The sequence below is a fragment of the Pan paniscus genome, chromosome 6, assembly GCF_029289425.2.
Source record: "Pan paniscus chromosome 6, NHGRI_mPanPan1-v2.0_pri, whole genome shotgun sequence".
NCBI classification, from domain to species: domain Eukaryota; kingdom Metazoa; phylum Chordata; class Mammalia; order Primates; family Hominidae; genus Pan; species Pan paniscus.
The window spans coordinates 172,453,198-172,472,864 of record NC_073255.2 but is presented as its reverse complement, the minus strand read 5'-3'; the positions used below and the strand labels follow the sequence as shown (position 1 = coordinate 172,472,864).

Here is a 19,667-nt window from a genome sequence, read left to right as displayed (position 1 = left end):
GTCTTGCTCTGTTGCCCAGGCTGGAGTGCAGTGGTGCAATCACAGCTCACTGCAGCCTCAGTCTCCCAGGCTCAGGTGATTCTCCCACCCCAGCCTCCCAGGTAGCTGTGACTACAGGTGCATGCCACCACAGTATGCCAATTTTTTTTTTTTTAAGAGACGGGGTCTCACTATGTTGCACAGGCTGCTCTCAAACTCCTGGGCTCAAGCAATCCTCCCGTCTTGGCCTCTCAAAATGCTGGGATTACAGATGTGTACCATCACACCCAGCCCTTTTACTTTAATAAAGAAAAATAAAAGAATATGAGAATAGAACCTTACCTGGTCTAAATCATGTTGGCTCACTATAGCCAGCCCACTTCTAAAATCTAGATTGGTTTCTGAGGCGAAGGAATCTAGAGATAAAAAAACAGAGTCATACCGGCTGTGCAAGTACCTGTCTACCACACAGTGGAGGAACCTGATGACAATGAACAATAACAATAGCACCATGAAACACACGGCTCAAGATTGGGAACTCAATTTTCAACTTTTAGCAAATGGAAGCCCCTAGAAAGCATTTCACTGGACCAGACCAGGGTTCTCAGCTTTTCTCTATTTCCTTCCACCTAAGGGATCCAATATATGGCCATCAGTCACAGAGGCCCACTCCAGCAATAAGAATCAGCATAATAGCAGACCTACTCCATTCTTCTAGAGCTGGATCGGCCCCTAACTGCAGCAAGAAGCTAAGGAACAGCTGATGAGCAGGCTCTAGAATATTCTTATGCTCAGCACAATGTCCCGTGAACAGAAAGTAAAATGCAAGAAATAGCTACGTCTAGTGACTAAGCAGCTCGATTCACCCAATTCACTCTAAGTAATCTGGAAACAAAAATAAAAAAACTGTTACTAGCTTTTCAAGGCACAAATAGGTATTTATGGTTCATTAATTTTTAGCAGAAAGTTTACCTTGCAGTCTTCTGCTTTTAAACAAGGTTCTCGAGGCAAATAAGGAATCTTGAGAATCCGTGGCCATGCAATGTAACAAGTAGTACTCCAGATGGCGCCAAAGAATAAATAGGCAGGTCTCTATGATAACTATACCAGAGCTCAGATTAAAGGAACATAATCTCATCAAATATTTTTTACACACCAGTTTCGGAGGAGGAGAAAAAAGGACAGACTGCACTCACTTAATGAGGTACCCACAGCCTCAGTCTAACAGACAGGGTCTCACTGAAGGCTCCTCAAGAGGAAGCAGCAAGGTGTGCTGAGGAAAGAGGTGGGGACCTTGGGGTCCTGTGCCAGCAGTCTCATGTCCCTACCTTCTTCCCTGACAGAAAGTGCCCATGTATTTTATCAGTATTACCAGCTACTCTAAAAGATAAGAACAAAAACTATGATTTGGAAATACATTAGGCATTTACTGGGAAAAAATTAAGTTTATCTCCTTCCACCTGGTTTTGGTGCCCAAATAATATGAGAATAAGTGAACAGTTCCTATATTTCAAGGTCATCATTCAAGTGCATGATTTCATAAAGGATACAAGAACAAAGGGAAAGCAGTTTAGCTCGATTGTTGATCACCTTCACCAAGCGCCGTCTTGCTAGAACATATTTCTGGGCAGTGGAGATTTTATCAACACCAGCAGGCATCACAGACTGACACAACTAGAAGAAACAAATGTGGTATTAGAATGACATCAACTGGAACGAAATTTTTAATGCAAAACTACTATCAGCAGGTCACCATGGTAAATGCTATGAAAAACACTCAAATTTAAACACCCTTGCAGATAAGAGTTTTTATCTAAGAAGCTAGCAATTTTTAAAAATTACAGCCAAAGAAGCAAATTCACAAATGAACATTTATCTACTGCCTTTTGAAAAAGTCTGTCCCTGAAACACAGTCAGGGTTGCTGACGAAACCCTGAATTTCCTGTCACATTAAAACAAACCAAGACAAAATGATAGGTTTTTCAAACAGTAGCTATAACAATCCCATGGAGAATTTCTAACAGTTGTCAGGTATCTTCTGCAAAAAATACAAGGTAGATACCTAGAGCATAACTAAAATATGATCATCAACCAAAGCTCCCATGACCACTTCTCAATGTGGCACACACACAAGCACAGTTGTTCCAGCTAATGTTCTGATGCTGGGTTCCACAGAAGGCGTACTGAAGTGAGGCTGATGGAAGGCCACACGCTTCATGATGATGATGCAATTCCTCTTGCAAGTACAAACATCACTGATTAGCTACACATTACAGGAAGGACTGCCAGGCATGAACCCAAAATTTCAGGGGTTACCTAAACCCAGTCATTGACTCCTGCCTCACCCTGTTCCTGCCAGCTACATGCCTTTGGGTAAGTTATGCAAGTCTTCTGTGCCTCAGTTTCCTCACATGAGAAATGAGAATAGAAACAATATCTGCCCAGGTGTTAGGTAGAACATGTAGTTCAGGGCCTGGCATGTTGTAGACACTCAATAAATGTCCCCTGAGCTTACCAGAAAAGTGGCAAGAGGGAGTAGGCATGGACTACTCATAAGAGTAACATGGAAGTTTTTAGAAAACTTGGTGCAAACCAGGAATGACAAAGTGGCTCAAAATTCAGGCTGCCACAGGACACCAGGAAGCTTCAGCACTGCCTTAGGAACGGGCCAAGAGATGCCTTACATTCAGCTGTGCCAAATGGAAAAGGCAGCAAGCTACTTAGTAGCAATCCTGGTAATGCAGCACCTTTAGTTATTAATACAGTAAGTAGAGGGAATGCTTTTGGGTCACTGAGGGAAGGCAGTCAAGTCTCATATGCTATCCCATTTGTTTGAAAGATTTGCTAAACAGATATTGAAGATGCTGAAGGCACAGAGACATTTACCCAAGTTCTATTTAAAAAAAAATCTGCAACAGAAGCCTTTCTCAGCACAGATTTTAGAGTATAAATGACCCAAAACTCTTCATTCAAAGGCCAGCTGCCTTTCTATTTTCTTGAACAGGTGCTACACTTCACTGTTTTTCAGTCAAGAGTTTCTATGCTTGTAAGGCTAGTGCTACGGTGAAGGAGTCTTCTTCAAATCACACAGAAGAATCATTCCAATTCCTTCAGTCATACTGTATACATTGTCTTTACTCAGTCTGAGGCCAGTACCCTGGCCTAGTAACAGCAATGATTTCTCAAGTCCCCCCAGCTCATTATAAGATTCGTACCTCTTTTATCTCATCTGGGGGAAGCTGCTCTACATTTTGTAGCTTGCTGACACTCTGTCGATGACTGTCATAATAGCTGAAGAAATCATTAGCACTCTGTTTCAGCAGGTAGATGATAATGCCTAAACCAGGCAGGCGCCAGTATGGAACCACTGGAGCTTGGGTATCTAATAGAGGTGATGACATAAAACAATGTTCCACTTATAAGCATTTCATATGAATTTCAAATGACCTGTTTTAAAACAAGGGATGCCCCAGAATTTAAGGACATGTAACCTATCATTAAAACCAACCCAAGATTACTTTTAAATGCCATTTATAATTTAAAGAACAAATGGTTAGGAGCCACTGTAATCAGGTACATACATAAGGCTGGAAATCCTGCGAGAATAAAGAAATCTGACTGATGCACATTGGCAGAGCCTACCCTTTATTAGGCAAAGAGTTCTTTGAGAACTCTTTCAAAGTATAAACCTTACACACACACACACCCCTCCACATCAAAAACAATATACACAATTGTGGGGTTTCTTAACACCAAGTGACTAATTCCTGCTTTGCCTGATGGCTCTAGTTGTATGGATTCATTTCTGGTCTGCATCTTTCTGGTTACTAAGTTGCCAGCTCAAAGTCATTCTTTCAAAGAGACAAGAATAGCAACTGAAATATTCAAAAAATATAAATGGATTTAAACTTTAAAAAATCTTTTGCCACAACAGCTACATTACGGTAGTAAAACAAAATGATCTGCCTTTTACCTGGCTACTGGCTAATGAAGATGCAAAGGAACAGTGGGATGTCATAAAAGTTGTTTGCAGAGGGAAAACTAGAAAGCAATAACAATATTATCCTAGGACAGGCACGGTGGCTCACACCTGTCAACAATTTGGAAGGCTGAGGAGAGAGAATGGCTTGAGGCCAGGAGTTCAAGACCAGCCTGGGCAACAGAGACCCCGTCCCTACAGAAAAGAAAAAAAAAAATCATCCTAGAGATAGTCTGTGTAGTGCAATTAGAGCAATCTCCTCTAGTGACTAAGGGATTTCGTGGAAACATTGTGGCGATTTCTTTTTTTTTTTTTTTTTTTTTTTTTTGAGATGGAGTCTTACTCTGTCATCCAGCCTGGAGTACAGTGGTTCGATCTCGGCTCACTGCAACCGCCACCTCCTGGTTTCAAGCGATTCTCCTGTCTCAGCCTCCCGAGTAGCTGGGATTACAGGCGCATGCCACCACACCCAGTTATTTTTTGTATTTTTAGTAGAGATGGGGTTTCACCATGATGGCCAGGCTGGTCTCAAACTCCTGACCTCAGGTGATCCACCCGCCTCGGCCTCCCAAAGTGCTGGGATTACAGGCATGAGCCACCATGCCTGGCCCAACACTGTGGCAATTTCAAGTTCAATTTGGAGATAATCTTTGTTTAATGACCCAAACTGCCATGAATACTGAAGGAGAGATCTACATTTGCTTTTTCTTCACTATCAACTCCCTTAACTTTGCTCTAAAGTCTGACTCATAGACTTTTTCTTTCTTTCTTGTTTTTTTTTTTTTTTGAGACAGGTTTCTTACTTTGTCACCCAGGCTGGAGTGCAGTGGCACAAACAGGGATCACTGCAACCTCAACCTCCTGGGCTCAGGTGATCCACCTCAACCTCCTGGGCTCAGGTGATCCTCCCACCTCAGACTCCCAAGTAGCTAGGATTACAGGTGCACGCCACCACACCCAGCTAATTTTTTTGTATTTTTTGGTAGAGATGAGGTTTTGCCATATTGCCCAGGCTGGTCTCTACCTTCTGGGCTCAAGCAATGCACTGCCTTCGCCTCCCAAAGTGCTGGGATTACAGGCGTGAGCCACCACACCTGGCCAATCCCATAGATCTTTATACAGAGGGGAAGAGACAGAAGAGTCCTTTGTCTGTGGATGCTGTCACCAACTAAGACATCCTAGACAAATTCAGTTTGCCAGGTATCCTCTTCTAGTCTAGAGCAAGATGTGACAGTTTTCACAATACATTGTTATAGAGAGCCTTCTCCTAGTGAAATTAGGTATCCTGGTCCCCAGATAACATTTGTATAATCTCTACCCTGGTAGGAAGATACCCACAAAGAGGATGATTGAATGCTTGGAGGACTCCAAAGCATTTCAGGAATTCTCACCATACTAACTTGCCCAAGTCTAGAAAATATTTGCACATTCAGAGGCTATCAGGTTTGTATAAACCTTTCCCCTCATGCCTTGGCCTGATTCCAACATGCAGATATTGGAATCCCCCCATGGTGGCCCCTTTTTATCCTATCTTCCTGGCAGCAAACTTTTTTTTTGTTAGAGGCATGATCTTGGCTCACTGCAGCCTTGAACTTCTGGGCTCATGTGATCCCCCTGCCATAGTCTCCTGAGTAACTGGGATTACAGGCTCAGCCATCATGCCTGGCTCCAAATTTCTGAATACAGGAGAAAACAAGAACTATATAGAATTAACTTGTTTAAGCCAAAGGAACTATTTTACATGTCCAGTCTAATTTAACTATTTTACTCTATAAAATAGAACTACAAATCTTTGTAGCTACTTCCCCAGTTTCTTTAAGACATCCTGTCACCTAAGACTACTCCCTTTCAATCACTGAAAGATACCTTTAAATAAAGGTTATTTTATTAGCTATTAAGGACTTAGTTTGTCTTAATATGACAAACTAAGATTCTACCAGTCAGTACTCTTCTCCCCCATCCATGGCATAAAACGAAAAAGCCTAGACATAATACAAACAGAAGCAGACACTGGTAGGAGAAGGCAGAGCTTTTGTGACAAAAATCAGAATAGTAGATGCCTGGGCCGGAGTGGAAGGAAACAATCAAATGCAATCAAAGGCAGGAAGAAATCTTTAAGGAACAGGGAATTGTTCTGTATTTTGGTTGTGGTGATGGTTACCCAACTTTATATAATTACCAAAAAGCATTCAAACTGTATACCTAAAATGGGTGAATTTTGTTGTACATAAATTACAACAACAACAAATTTAATACTACTAGCTAGGACCTTTTATAATAGAATTTATCTAACAAAGTTCTTAGCATAATTTATATAGGATAAGGTTGAATGTTGCTAAACTAATATATTTTTCTTTTTTTCTTTAACTTGAAGTTCTGGGATACATGTACAGAATGTGTACATTTGTTACATAGGTATACATGTGCCATGGTGGTTTGCTGCACCTATCAACCTGTCATCTAGGTTTTAAGCCAAATATGCATTAGATATTTGTCCTAATGCTATCCCTCCCCTTGCCCCCTATCCCCTGACAGGCACTGGTGTGTGATGTTCCCCTCCCTGTGTCCATGTGTTCTCATTGTTCAACTTCCACTTATGAGTGAGAACATGTGGTGTTTGGTTTTCTGTTCCTGTGTTAGTTTGCTGAGAATGATGGCTTCCAGACTCATCCATGTCCCTGCAAAGGACATGAACTCATTCTTGTTTATGGCTGCATAGTATTCCATGGTGTATATGTGCCACAATTTCTTTATCCAGTCTATCATTGATGGACTTTTGGGTTGGTTCCAAGTCTTTGCTATTGTAAATAGTGCTGCAATAAACATGTGTGCATGTGTTTTTATAGTAGAATGATTTATAATCCTTTGGGTTAAACCAATTTTTTTTTTTTTTTTGAGACAAAGTCTCACTCTGTAGCCCAGGCTGTAGTGCAGTGGTGTGATCTCAGCTCACTGCAACCTCCGCCTCCTGGGTTCAAGCGATTCTCCTGCCTCAGCCTCCAGAGTACCTGGGATTACAGGCGTGCGCCATTGCACCCGGCTAACTTGTTGTATTTTTAGTAGAGACAGGGTTTCACCATGTTGGCCAGGCTGGTCTTGAACTCCTGCCCTCAGTTAATTTGCCTGCCTCGGCCTCTCAAAGTGCTAGGATTACAGGCGTAAGCAACCGCACACCCGGCCACGAATATACTTTTCATAATGTCATTTTATACTATTATTCTACTAAACACATATTTTTTGTGATTAAGTAATTTTCAGGGATAGTAAGATCCTGAAGAAGATGAAAATGTGACAAAATTTTTCTCACAGATCTCAAACAAAGACTTCCTGAAATCACCAACAGTCAATTCCATTATCCCCACCAAGATACTAATGGGCTTTTTCTTCTGAGTGTTCCATAGGATAACAGCTTTACCCATTATCCTGCCCCATATTCAAACATTCCCTACTGAATCATTAAAGAATTACAGGGTAAGTTGGCCTAATTAGTATCTAAATTGTATTTCGTTATGTTATAGAAATTTGGAGCTATAATAAAAAACCCAGTTTAGACACTGAATTCAGCTTAACATGATTTAACATATAAAACTGTTGTATTTTCATCTTTTCACCCAGCCACCTGACTCCCCAATTTAGATCCTTTGAGCCCTCAAGTGCTATTCAAAACATGGTTCCTCTAGATTTACTCTCAGTAAATCTTGAATTTCTCTATTCTCTCCAGTCTTGTCTAATAATAATACCTCCCGCTCAACTTTAAAACTTATTTAAAATGTTTCCCATTAATGACACTTAAAAGAAAATACTGCATCTTACTGGAGCCAAGCTGGAGAGCTATGTCATAACCATAGCAACTTAGTTCCTTCAATACAGAATGAAAAACTAAGCTCACCTTGCCGCGGTCCATCTCTATTAACTGTTTCTGAAAGGCTAGGAGTGAAGAGACACACAGCATGCTGGAAGGTAGAGGAACTCTGTAACATGAGTGACTGGCAATATTCCATTACATTGGCACAAATCTATAATCAAAAAACAGCAGTAACAAAAATGTTAAGACCCTGAAATGTCTCAATTAGCATGAAAATCGAGATTTGAAGAAGAAAAGGTTATCAATCAATTTGTAAAATGACTCACATCTGTGTATTCTTTTTTTTTTTTTTTTTTTTTTTCAGATGGAGTCTCCCTCTGTTGCCCAGGCTGGAATACAGAGGCGTGATCTTGGCTCACTAGAACCTCTGCCTCTTGGGTTCAAGCAATTCTCCTGCCTCAGCCACCCCAAGTAGCTGGGCCCACAGGCACGTGCCACCATGCTCAGCTAAATTTTTTAAATATTTTTAGTACACACAAGGTTTCACCATGTTGGCTAGGATGGTCTTCAACTCTTGACCTCAGGTGATCCACCCGCCTTGGCCTCCCAAAGTGCTGGGATTATAGGCGTGAGCCACCGCACCAGGTCCATATCTGTTATTTTTATCAACGTTTTCCAAAAACATAAAAACCTTAGAGAAGTCACATGGTTCTTGCCCCTCTTACCTGCTGCATAGCCAGTTCAATCTCATCTTTCTTGCTTACTTTATCTCCCTCCACATTATCGTCTTGAAATTTAAACTGACGCAGTCTGTCAGAGCCACCAAAGCGACTTAGTAGTCCTAAGCACTGGCGCTAAGAAAGAAAAAGATATCTTGTTAAATGTATTTAAAATTAGTAACCTCTCTTTCTTGAGGGATAGAAACAAGAAAAACTCAGTGGAGAATGGAATCATTCCTTAAGGCATCTAATATCTTACTTAAAACTGAGCCAACTAAAAGTAGCATTATTAAAATTCAACTTTTTGCAAAGGTATTTGATTGGTAGCTAACAGATGAAAAGAGTACCCTTTTTTTTTAAAGCAATAAATCCCAGTATCATCTAAATGTTTGCCAAATAACTTTCTGCATTATATCAAAGAAGGTATTAATTCTTTGGAAGATACTCATTACATGAAAAACAAGTTTATAAACAAAAGAGAAGCAAAATAAGAGGGCAGTCACCATATGGACACGTTTGTGATAATTTTGTCTACCAAGGCACCAATCTAAAAGCTGTTACTCCTGTGGTTGCTCCTGGGGACTTCATAAAGGGGTTACAAACACACAGATCACCTTGGAAGATAAATACAAATGTCCCCAGTTTCAAATGTTAATACTTCTCACCTGAGAATACAGTATTTCCCATGGTTCTCAAAGAGAAAGGACAAGCTTTTCAATATTGGCAGTATATCTAGAGGTTAGCCGATGGCTTTCAAATTAGAGACATGGGTTCCAATAACAGGTACAACTTTTTGCTCTGGGACCTGGAATAAGTTACTTAATTTCTCACGCCTGTATGTTCATGTTTCTAAAGTGGTAATAACAATTCCTATCTTATAAGATGGCTGTCAGGATTCCCTGAGACATGGTATTATATTTAAGGTGCTTAGCACAATGTTCTGCACATAATAAGTGTATTTTAAATGAAACATGTATTTTAAAAATTGGTAATACCATATACAGATTTAGATACATAGGGAGGTATACACATACATAATATACAATATCTTATTATTTTATTTATTTATTTTTGAGACAGTCTCTCGCTCTGTTGCCCAAGCTGAAGTGCAATGGTCTGATCTCAGCTCACTGCAACCTCTGCCTCCTAGGTTCAAGCAATTCTTGTGCCTCAGCCCCGCAGGTAGCTGGGACTACAGGCGTGCACCACCACACATGGCTAATTTTTGTATTTTTAATAGAGATGGAGTTTAGCCATGTTCCCCAAGCTGGTCTCAAACTCCTGGCCTCAAGCGATCCACCCACCTCGGCCTCCCAAAATGCTAGGATCACAAGAGCGAGCCATCCCACCCGGCCGATGTAAGTTTCGATAAGGCAAAACATATTAATGAGACTATAATATAAACTTATTTTGCCAAAATAGTTATGTCTACGTTTAACATTTATAAATGTGTGTTTGCCACTTCTTATAGATAAAATAGATGCATTCAAACATTTCCGAAGCTCACCTAGATCCATCAAAAAGGTGTCTACCTCCATACCAATAAAAAATGACTTAAAAAACCCAAAGTATTTGGGTTTTGTTGGTGAGAGTACAATCTTTTCTGGAATGCTGTTTGACAATTATGATGTCAAAATGATATACTATGTGTATACCCTCGGTCCCAGTGATACCATGTGTTATTTAATCCGGAGTAAAATATGTACACAAAAATGCTAATAGTAGCATTTTTCTTTTGAAATCTTGAAAAACAGTGCATGAAAAAAGGACTAATTAAGAAAATTGTTGTATCAAAAACAATGGGATATAAACACTAGTACATAAATACAATTATTCTGCAGTCAATACAAAGTAAAGATGCTCAGACCAAACCAGGCCAAGAGGCTCCCAGAAAGACTGATAAAATATCTAATTGACAAACTAATATGTTAGAACATATTGAGAGGAGATTACAGAGCTTGTAAAGAATCTGGGGATAAATTAGTAATAAGTACATAAAAACCAAGCAAATAAAAAAGAAAACTCTAGGGCAAACAGTCTGCTCGTGGCTTATTCACAAATGACATTTACACAGTCATAATAATGTAACACTAAATATTAATGTAACCAAAACTATGATGGAATTATATTGAGTTTCAGGGGGTGCTATGGGAAATGTATACATTGTATGATGGAAGAAAAGGAGTAAAAACATCTAAATTCTCATCTCCTCCCCATCCCCCAACAATGGAAAGTCAACAGATGATTACTAAAATTAGAAAATCAAGAAGCAGCAATATAAGCATATTATTTAGAAAAACCAAAGAACCAAAACAGTTGAAAGAGGTTTCCCAAATCTAGGGGGCACAATGGGGAGGATGGTATGTTTTGTAACATGTCTTATAACTGCTATTTAAAGAAATAAGAATCAGTTACCTGGAATCTTCCAATATGTCCCTGTAGCTCCATTAGAGACCCTTCATTTACATCAACGTCAAGTTCACTTAATATCCCTATAAAATGTAGAATGCTTTAAAACATATTATTATAATAAACAAAAACATTAAAAACTAGGAAGAGGGGTTCTAATATTTTATATTCTTTATGTGCATGAACAGATATTCTTGCCATAAAAAAGTTTTGAGAACTATGATTTTACAAAGACTGTAAGTACCTGTTATATATTAATAACAGCACCGGTACATGTGCATTCAAAGCCAATCTAAAATGCAGAGTGAAATGATCTTAAAAGGCATTTTTAGTTTTCAAGAAAAATCTAATTTTTTTATAATGATAAAAGTAATTTTCTAAATTACTTTCTCATAAAGGAGTTTTTAGAATATGAAACAGTAAGAATAAAATGCATTTCTTTTTAACACCTCTAAATATATATAATTTGCTTTTTCTTTTCCCCTAGGCAAAGTACAACTTACAAAGAAAACAAAAACATTTCCATTCAACTTCTTAGTTTGGACCCGTTACAAAATTCCTAAATCGAAATGACCCACCTCTAATAGTGCCATAGCCTCTCCTGATTTCTAATGAGCCTGCAAGTGACCGTAACATGTCATTCTCCCCATCAGTTTGTTTCCTTGTTCCATCACTAATCATGCTGAGGAATACCCACCTAAATCTATCCTAGCCACTCAAATTTCCTATGTGTTTTCAGATTCCTTTAATTCACTTCGTACTCACTTCCAAGCATAGACTCCATAGCACATAACCATGAACCTGATCCTTCTCTCCTCATAATGACAAGTCCTCCTCCTTTTAGATTAGCTCAGCCCTCAACACAAACTGACAGAAAATCCTATCATCTGGTACATGTGGGCTCGTTATACCTCCACCTGTGCCTCACCGCTTCCCGAGAGCTTATCCTGTCCCACCTTCAACTCCTCTGAGAGTCTCCTCCCAGAATCGCTTTCTCTTCTAACATACTAAAATCTACCCTGCCACAGAAGAGTTTTCCTATTTGAGAATAGGCTAAAGTCTTTCTTGTACTCCAAAACAAAACCAAGCAAAAACTTGGTTAGTATCAATTTTTGGAAAGTTTTTCTTCAGTTGCTGCTTGTATTCATAATTCTTATGCGCCCTCCTTTCCCATCTGAACTCCTTGAAACCTTGATTTTGCACCTAACACTATCATGAAACTAAGACTTTTTCCTCTTCATCCTCAAACTTGCTAACTCTGCACCAGGTATTGCTGTTCCAAAGTTCACTTTCCCCTGCATGTCAACTGCTGCCTCAATTTAAAAGGACTTCCAATTCTCAGGTTCTGTAAGATCTTTCTGCTAAATGCCATCTAACTATTCTATGTATATCAATCACTCTCAACTCCAAAATACTTTTCAGAATATCTGTGAGCCAGCTGGGCATGGTGGCTCACATCTGCATTTTGGGAGGCTGAGGTGGGAGGATTGCTTGAGTCCAGGAGTTTGAAACCAGCATGGACAACATAGTGAGGCCTCATCTTTATTTAAAAAAATAAAATTAAAAAATATATGTATCTGTGAGTCACAGAAACAAAATAATCTGCTGATAAGATTTGTGGAGGTACAACATACACGGTAGTGGGCTAGGCAGCATGGGGGATACAAAGTTACAAACAGAACCGCAATCTAATGGGAGCATTTAAGACAAACGTGCATAAATTATAGCAAATTATAGGATAATACAGGGCTGAACTGTACACAACAGGGTTGATAGGAGTATAACTTGTTTAAAAGTGTTTTCAAAAGTTTGGGAGGATATTTGGTATTATTTTTAACAAAAATGTTAAGCATATATATTTCTGATAAAGTACTGCCAGGAATTTATCAAGTCTTATCAGTTCAAATGGACAAAAATGGGGCCGGGTTCATTGGCTCACGCCTGTAATCCCAACACTTTGGAAAGCTGAGGCGGGAGGATTGCTTGAGGCCAGGAGTTCGAGACCAGCCTGGGCAACATAGTGAGACCTTGTCTCAACAACAACAAAAAATTAAAAATTTAAAAAGTAATAAAAATAAAAACAAATGTACAAAAATGTTTATGAATGCATATGTAAATATATAGCTAGAGATAAATAGATAAGTACACACACATATACACACAAAGTTATTAAATGCCACACTGTTTAAAATTTTAAGAAGCTTGGAAACAGTCAGCATGTCATAGAATCTGATTAAAAAACAAAGTACTAGCTAGGCGTGGTGGTGTGTGCTGTATTCTCAGCTACTTGGGAGGCTGAGGCAGGAGGATCATTTGAGCTCAGGCATTCCAGCTATGATCATGCCACTGCACTCCAACCTGGGTGACAGAGTAAGACCCAGTCTCTAAAACAAACAAATAGGCCAGGCGTGGTGGCTCCTGCCTGTAATCCCAGCACTTTGGGAGACTGAGGTGGGAGGCATGCTTGAGGCCAGGAGTTCGAGAACGCCTGGGCAACATAGCAAGACCCTGTCTCTACAAAAAATAAAAAATTAGCTTGGTGTGACAGCATGTGGCTGTAGTCCTGCTTACTTGAGAAGCTGAGGTGGGAGGATCACTTGAGCCAGGTAGGTCGAGGCTGCAGTGAGCCACGATTGCAGCTTTGCACTCCAGCCTGGGTGACAAGAGTGAGACCCTGTCCCCCCAAAAATAAAAACAAAAACAAACAAACAAATAAAACAAGGGTCTGGTTAACTATCTCACAACTGGAAAACCAGGCAGTCAATTAAAAAGGATGGGCAGGAGCTGTATGTGCTGATGAGAAAAAATCTCATGGAGACCCTGCAATTTACAGAAGTACATTGAGAGTAATTAGTTAAGTCCTGGAAAAAATCAAAGGAAAAACCATTAGGAGTTCCACCCCACAACACTACAGGACCTTAGTAGAGACAAGAAGGGTGGCCTGACTTGGTATCATCTTAGGACACTGGAATGAACTGGTGAACGAAGCACACCACAGGCTGGGTGGAATAGACCCTGGGACCTCCTTGGAAGAAGCACAGGCTCCAAGTAACTCAGCCGGCACTGTACTCAGCCCTGGCCAACTCTCAACTTCTCTCAACCCAGAGGGCTCAGCCACCGAGACAGCCCAGACAAAAAAATTATTGGGGATTATAGGGTGGATTCAGAGGTTGCCTCAGACATCTCCAAAGCAACATAAAAATGGAGGTAGTGTAGTCTCGTAGTTACATACATAGATTCAAAAGACGTACTGCCTGGGAAACTCTATACTATGCAGTGTTATCTGTGTGACTTTGGACAAGTTAACCTCCCTGTGCCTCAGCCTCCTCAGCTGTAAAATGTGGATAATGACAGTTCTACCTCATAAGACTGCTGTGTCTTCCAATCAATTAACATGTCAAGTATTTAAAACAGTACCTGGCACATACATGCTTAATAAATGCCAGCTACTATCATTTATATTACATATTCTAAGCAAAAGAAAATCATAATCGGCAGTCCTGTCATTAAAGAACAAAGACAACCTTCAGACATTCTTAGAGAATTTCAGGAATATGAGACAGCATGCTTTTTCTTGAGGGAAGGAACCTCAGTACAAATTAAAAATACCAAGAGATAGGCCGGGCGCGGTGGCTCAAGCCTGCAATCCCAGCACTTTGGGAGGCCGAGGCGGGCAGATTACAAGGTCAGGAGATCAAGACCTGGCTAACACGGTGAAACCCCGTCTCTACTAAAAATACAAAAAATTAGCTAGGCGTGGTTGCGGGCGCCTGTAGTCCCAGCTGCTCGGGAGGTTGAGGCAGGAGAATGGCATGAATTGGGGAGGCGGAGCTTGCAGTGAGCCGAGATCGCGCCACTGCACTCTAGCCTGGGCGACAGAGCAAGACTCCGTCTCAAAAAAAAGAGAAAGAAAGAAGAAAAAAAAAATACCGAGATAAATCAAAAGAAAGAACTCGTGAATGGTGACGCCACGGTGGGGAACACAACTGGTGTTTTGCAGTGAATCCATGTAAATATACAACTAAAACTAAGTAGCTGAGGATATTATGGTTGCATAACAGATGTAAATGTTACAAAACCTGACAAGGTTAAAATGATATAAGCAGCCCCCTCCCCCTCCCTCTCCCCACGGTCTCCCTCTCCCTCTCTTTCCACGGTCTCCCTCTCCCTCTCTTTCCACAGTCTCCCTCTCATGCCAAGCCGAAGCTGGACTGTACTGCTGCCATCTCAGCTCACTGCAACCTCCCTGCCTGATTCTCCTGCCTCAGCCTGCCGAGTGCCTGCGATTGCAGGCACGTGCCGCCACGCCTGACTGGTTTTGGTGGAGACGGGGTTTCGCTGTGTTGGCCAGGCCGGTCTCCAGCCCCTAACCACGAGTGATCCGCCAGCCTCGGCCTCCCGAGGTGCTGGGATTGCAGACGGAGTCTCGTTCACTCAGTGCTCAATGGTGCCCAGGCTGGAGTGCAGTGGCGTGATCTCGGCTCGCTACAACCTCCACCTCCCAGCCGCCTGCCTTGGCCTCCCAAAGTGCTGAGATTGCAGCCTCTGCCCGGCCGCCACCCTGTCTGGGAAGTGAGGAGCGTCTCTGCCTGGCCGCCCATTGTCTGGGATGTGAGGAGCCCCTCTGCCCGGCTGCCCAGTCTGGAAAGTGAGGAGCGTCTCCACCCGGCCGCCATCCCATCTAGGAAGTGAGGAGCACCTCTTCCTGGCCGCCATCACATTTAGGAAGTGAGGAGCGTCTCTGCCCGGCCGCGCATCATCTGAGATGTGGGGAGCGCCTCTGCCCTGCCGCCCCGTCTGGGATGTGAGGAGCGCCTCTGCCCGGCCGAGACCCCGTCTGGGAGGTGAGGAGCATCTCTGCCCGGCCGCCCCGTCTGAGAAGTGAGGAGACCCTCTGCCTGGCAACCGCCCCGTCTGAGAAGTGAGGAGCCTCTCCGCCCGGCAGCCACCCCGTCTGGGAAGTGAGGAGCGTCTCTGCCCGGCAGCCACCCCATCCGGGAGGGAGGTGGGGGGGGTCAGCCCCCCGCCAGGCCAGCCGCCCCATCCGGGAGGGAGGTGGGGGGGGGTCAGCCCCCCGCCCAGCCAGCCGCCCGGTCCGGGAGGGAGGTGGGGGGTCAGCCCCCCGCCCGGCCAGCCGCCCCGTGCGGGAGGGAGGTGGGGGGTCAGCCCCCCGCCCGGCTAGCCGCCCCCTCTGGGAGGTGAGGGGCGCCTCTGCCCGGCCGCCCCTACTGGGAAGTGAGGAGCCCCTCTGCCCGGCCAGCCGCCCCGTCCAGGAGGGAGGTGGGGGGGGTCAGCCACCCGCCCGGCCAGCCGCCCCGTCCGGGAGGGAGGTGGGGGGGTCAGCCCCCCGCCCGGCCAGCCGCCCCGTCCAGGAGGTGAGGGGCGCCTCTGCCCGGCCGCCCCTACTGGGAAGTGAGGAGCCCCTCTGCCCGGCCAGCCGCCCCATCCGGGAGGGAGGTGGGGGGGTCAGCCCCCCGCCCGGCCAGCCGCCCCGTGCGGGAGGGAGGTGGGGGGTCAGCCCCCCGCCCAGCTAGCCGCCCCCTCTGGGAGGTGAGGGGCGCCTCTGCCCGGCCGCCCCTACTGGGAAGTGAGGAGCCCCTCTGCCCGGCCAGCCGCCTCGTCCAGGAGGGAGGTGGGGGGGTCAGCCCCCGCCCGGCCAGCCGCCCCGTCCGGGAGGGAGGTGGGGGGGGGGTCAGCCCCCTGCCTGGCCAGCCGCCCCGTCCAGGAGGGAGTGGGGGGGTCAGCCCCCTGCCCGGCCAGCCGCCCCGTCTGGGAGGTGAGGGGCGCCTCTGCCTGGCCGCCCCTACTGGGAAGTGAGGAGCCCCTCTGCCCGGCCAGCCGCCCCGTCTGGGAGGGAGGTGGGGGGGGTCAGCCCCCCGCCCGGCCAGCTGCCCCATCCAGGAGGTGAGGGGCGCCTCTGCCCGGCCGCCCCTACTGGGAAGTGAGGAGCCCCTCTGCCCGGCCACCACCCCGTCTGGGAGGTGTGCCCAACAGCTCATTGAGAACGGGCCAGGATGACAATGGCAGCTTTGTGGAATAGAAAGGCGGGAAAGGTGGGGAAAAGATTGAGAAATCGGATGGTTGCCGTGTCTGTGTAGAAAGAAGTAGACATGGGAGACTTTTCATTTTGTTCTGTACTAAGAAAACTTCTTCTGCCTTGGGATCCTGTTGATCTGTGACCTTGCCCCCAACCCTGTGCTCTCTGAAACATGTGCTGTGTCCATTCAGGGTTAAATGGATTAAGGGCGGTGCAAGATGTGCTTTGTTAAACAGATGCTTGAAGGCAGCATGCTCGTTAAGAGTCATCACCACTCCCTAATCTCAAGTACCCAGGGACACAAACACTGCGTAAGGCCGCAGGGTCCTCTGCCTAGGAAAACCAGAGACCTTTGTTCACTTGTTTATCTGCTGACCTTCCCTCCACTATTGTCCTATGACCCAGCCAAATCCCCCTCTGTGAGAAACACCCAAGAATTATCAATAATAAATAAATAAATAAATAAATAAATAAATAAATAAATAAATAAAAATGATATAAGCAAACATCATCTGAGGGTGGAAGAGGAAGTGTAAAAGAAGTCATCATTTCATCTTTCCCATCAGGGAGTTAACTGATTCAAAATTTACATGTAGTAAAGAAATTATAAGGGGGGAAAGTAACCAAAGTATCTTAATAATGTTTCATAATGTTTTTCCTTACTCGCAGTGATCTTTTAAAAGGTGACATACTCTAGTAGTAAAGAAACATTTGTCTGGAATTTGGCAATTCCTTTCGTTTCTCTTCAATTAGATTTTTGTCTGTGTTCATGTAAAATTCACATGTATACCTATGTAACAAACCTGAATGTTGTGCACATGTACCCTAGAGCTTAAAGTATAATAAAAAAATAAATAAATTCATGTAAAATTAAATATTTGTTTTTTAAAACAGCATGTAAAAGGTCATCCTATTCTCATTAGTTGCCTCTGTATGTCTCTGTTGCTTTCTTTCTCTCTCTCCCCCTCCCTTTCTCATATGTACGTACACATAAAGCAATGTTTGAAAATTTATCAAATGTCAACATTTGGTAATTTCTAGGTGGTGAGATTTTGAGTGTTAGTTATCTCCTTTTGAATATTTTTATAATAAGCCTATATCTTAAAAAAAAAACAAAACAAAACAGAGACGGAGTCTTGTTCTGTTGCCCAGACTGGACTGCAGTGGCATAATCTTGGCTGACTGCAGTCTCAACCTTCCCAACTCAAGTAATCCTCCTACCTCAACCTCCCAAGTAGCCAGGACCACAGGTGAATGCCCCAACACCCAGTTAATTTTTAAAATTTTTTTGTAGAGACAGGGTGTCTCTATGTTGCCCAGGCTGGTCTTGAACCCTTGGCCTCAAGCAATCATCCTGCCTCAGCCTTTCAAAGTGATGAGATCACAGGCATGAGCCACCACACCCAGCCAAGCGTGTATCATTTTATAAACATAAACTTATTACATAAATAAAGGCTCTGTTAGCAGTACCAATTTCAAATAAGTCATATATAGCTGCAAAGTAACAAAAAAACTCATTCTATTAATTTATGTCAGTCTTTAAAGAATTATTAAAAATCCTTTCAACATAATCAACTCACCAGGAAGTGCTGCTTTACTTATAATTCCTGTCAGCAGAGCCAATTCCTGCAAAGACCCAGCACTAACATCCTGACAGCGCAGAATTGCTTGTATGGTATCAGAATGTGAAATAAGAAACTGCAATACCTAAGCCATTGAAAAGGAAGAGGAATAGAAAAAACAGAGGTAGAAGCAGAAAATTATATATAAATGCATAATTCATTTTATAAATAATGTTGAAGGAAGTAACCTTCAACTTTACCATAATACTCAGTAATACAATACTCAACCTCACAATAAGTGAGGATGAGTAACAGATAAGCAATTGTTTTCTGCACTCACATATTTATCTCTTCAGGAAGTAAACATTTAAAATTCACAAGACTAAAGGATTATTTTAAAGCTTATAAGTTAATACATTTGGAGACTACTGTAGAAGAATATAACTCAGAACTACTGTATGAAAACTATTATCTGACCCCTATTTTCTTTATTGTTTGGCCAAATGAACTAGAGTAAGAATTTAATATAAATGGGTATAAAAATGAATAGTGAATTCAAGAAGCTGTTCTATGAAACAGTAACTAGCATGACATGGGGAAATCACATAAAAGCTTTTGTCTAATTCTTTTTTTAAAAAATTCATTTTTATTATAATAGAGATAGGAACCAGGCATGGTGGCTCACGCCTGTAATCCCAGCACTTTGGGAGGCCGAGGCGGGTATCACCTGAGGTCAGGAGTTTGAGACCAGCCTGGCCAACATGGTGAAATGCCATCTCTACTAAAAATACAAAAATTAGCCAGATGCAGTGGTGCACACCTGTAATTCCAGCTGCTCAGGAGGCTGAGGCACAAGAATCACTTGAACCTGGGAGGTGGAGGTTGCAGTGAGCTGCAATCGTGCCACTGCACTCCAGCCTGGGTGATGAAGTGAGACTCTGTCTCAAAAAAAAAAAAAAAAAAAAAAAAGAGACAGAGAGAGAGAGAGAGAGAGAGAGAGAGAGAGAGAGATAGGGTCTCGCTATGTTGCCCAGGCTGGGCTCAAACTCCTGGCTAAAGTGATCCTCCCACCTTGGCTTCCCAAAGTGCTGGGATTACAGGCATGGGCCACCACACCTGGCCATAACTCTCCTTTTGATGCGGTTAAAAAAAAAAGAGATATAAATCCTGACCTCCC

At 43.0% G+C, this 19,667-nt stretch overlaps 1 protein-coding gene across 1 annotated transcript in view; it reads right to left on the bottom strand.

Moving 5' to 3' along the window:
* NUP205 (nucleoporin 205) overlaps window positions 1-19,667 on the bottom strand; it is a 99,201-nt gene that overhangs the window by 6,828 nt on the left and 72,706 nt on the right. Inside the window, exons 35-42 of the mRNA XM_034965037.2 lie at window positions 18,509-18,635; window positions 10,898-10,974; window positions 8,489-8,617; window positions 7,848-7,974; window positions 3,195-3,361; window positions 1,530-1,653; window positions 952-1,080; window positions 322-395 (exon numbers count right to left, since the gene is read on the bottom strand). Coding sequence (XP_034820928.2) covers window positions 322-395; window positions 952-1,080; window positions 1,530-1,653; window positions 3,195-3,361; window positions 7,848-7,974; window positions 8,489-8,617; window positions 10,898-10,974; window positions 18,509-18,635 — 954 coding nt within the window. The remainder of the gene's footprint in view (window positions 1-321; window positions 396-951; window positions 1,081-1,529; window positions 1,654-3,194; window positions 3,362-7,847; window positions 7,975-8,488; window positions 8,618-10,897; window positions 10,975-18,508; window positions 18,636-19,667) is intronic.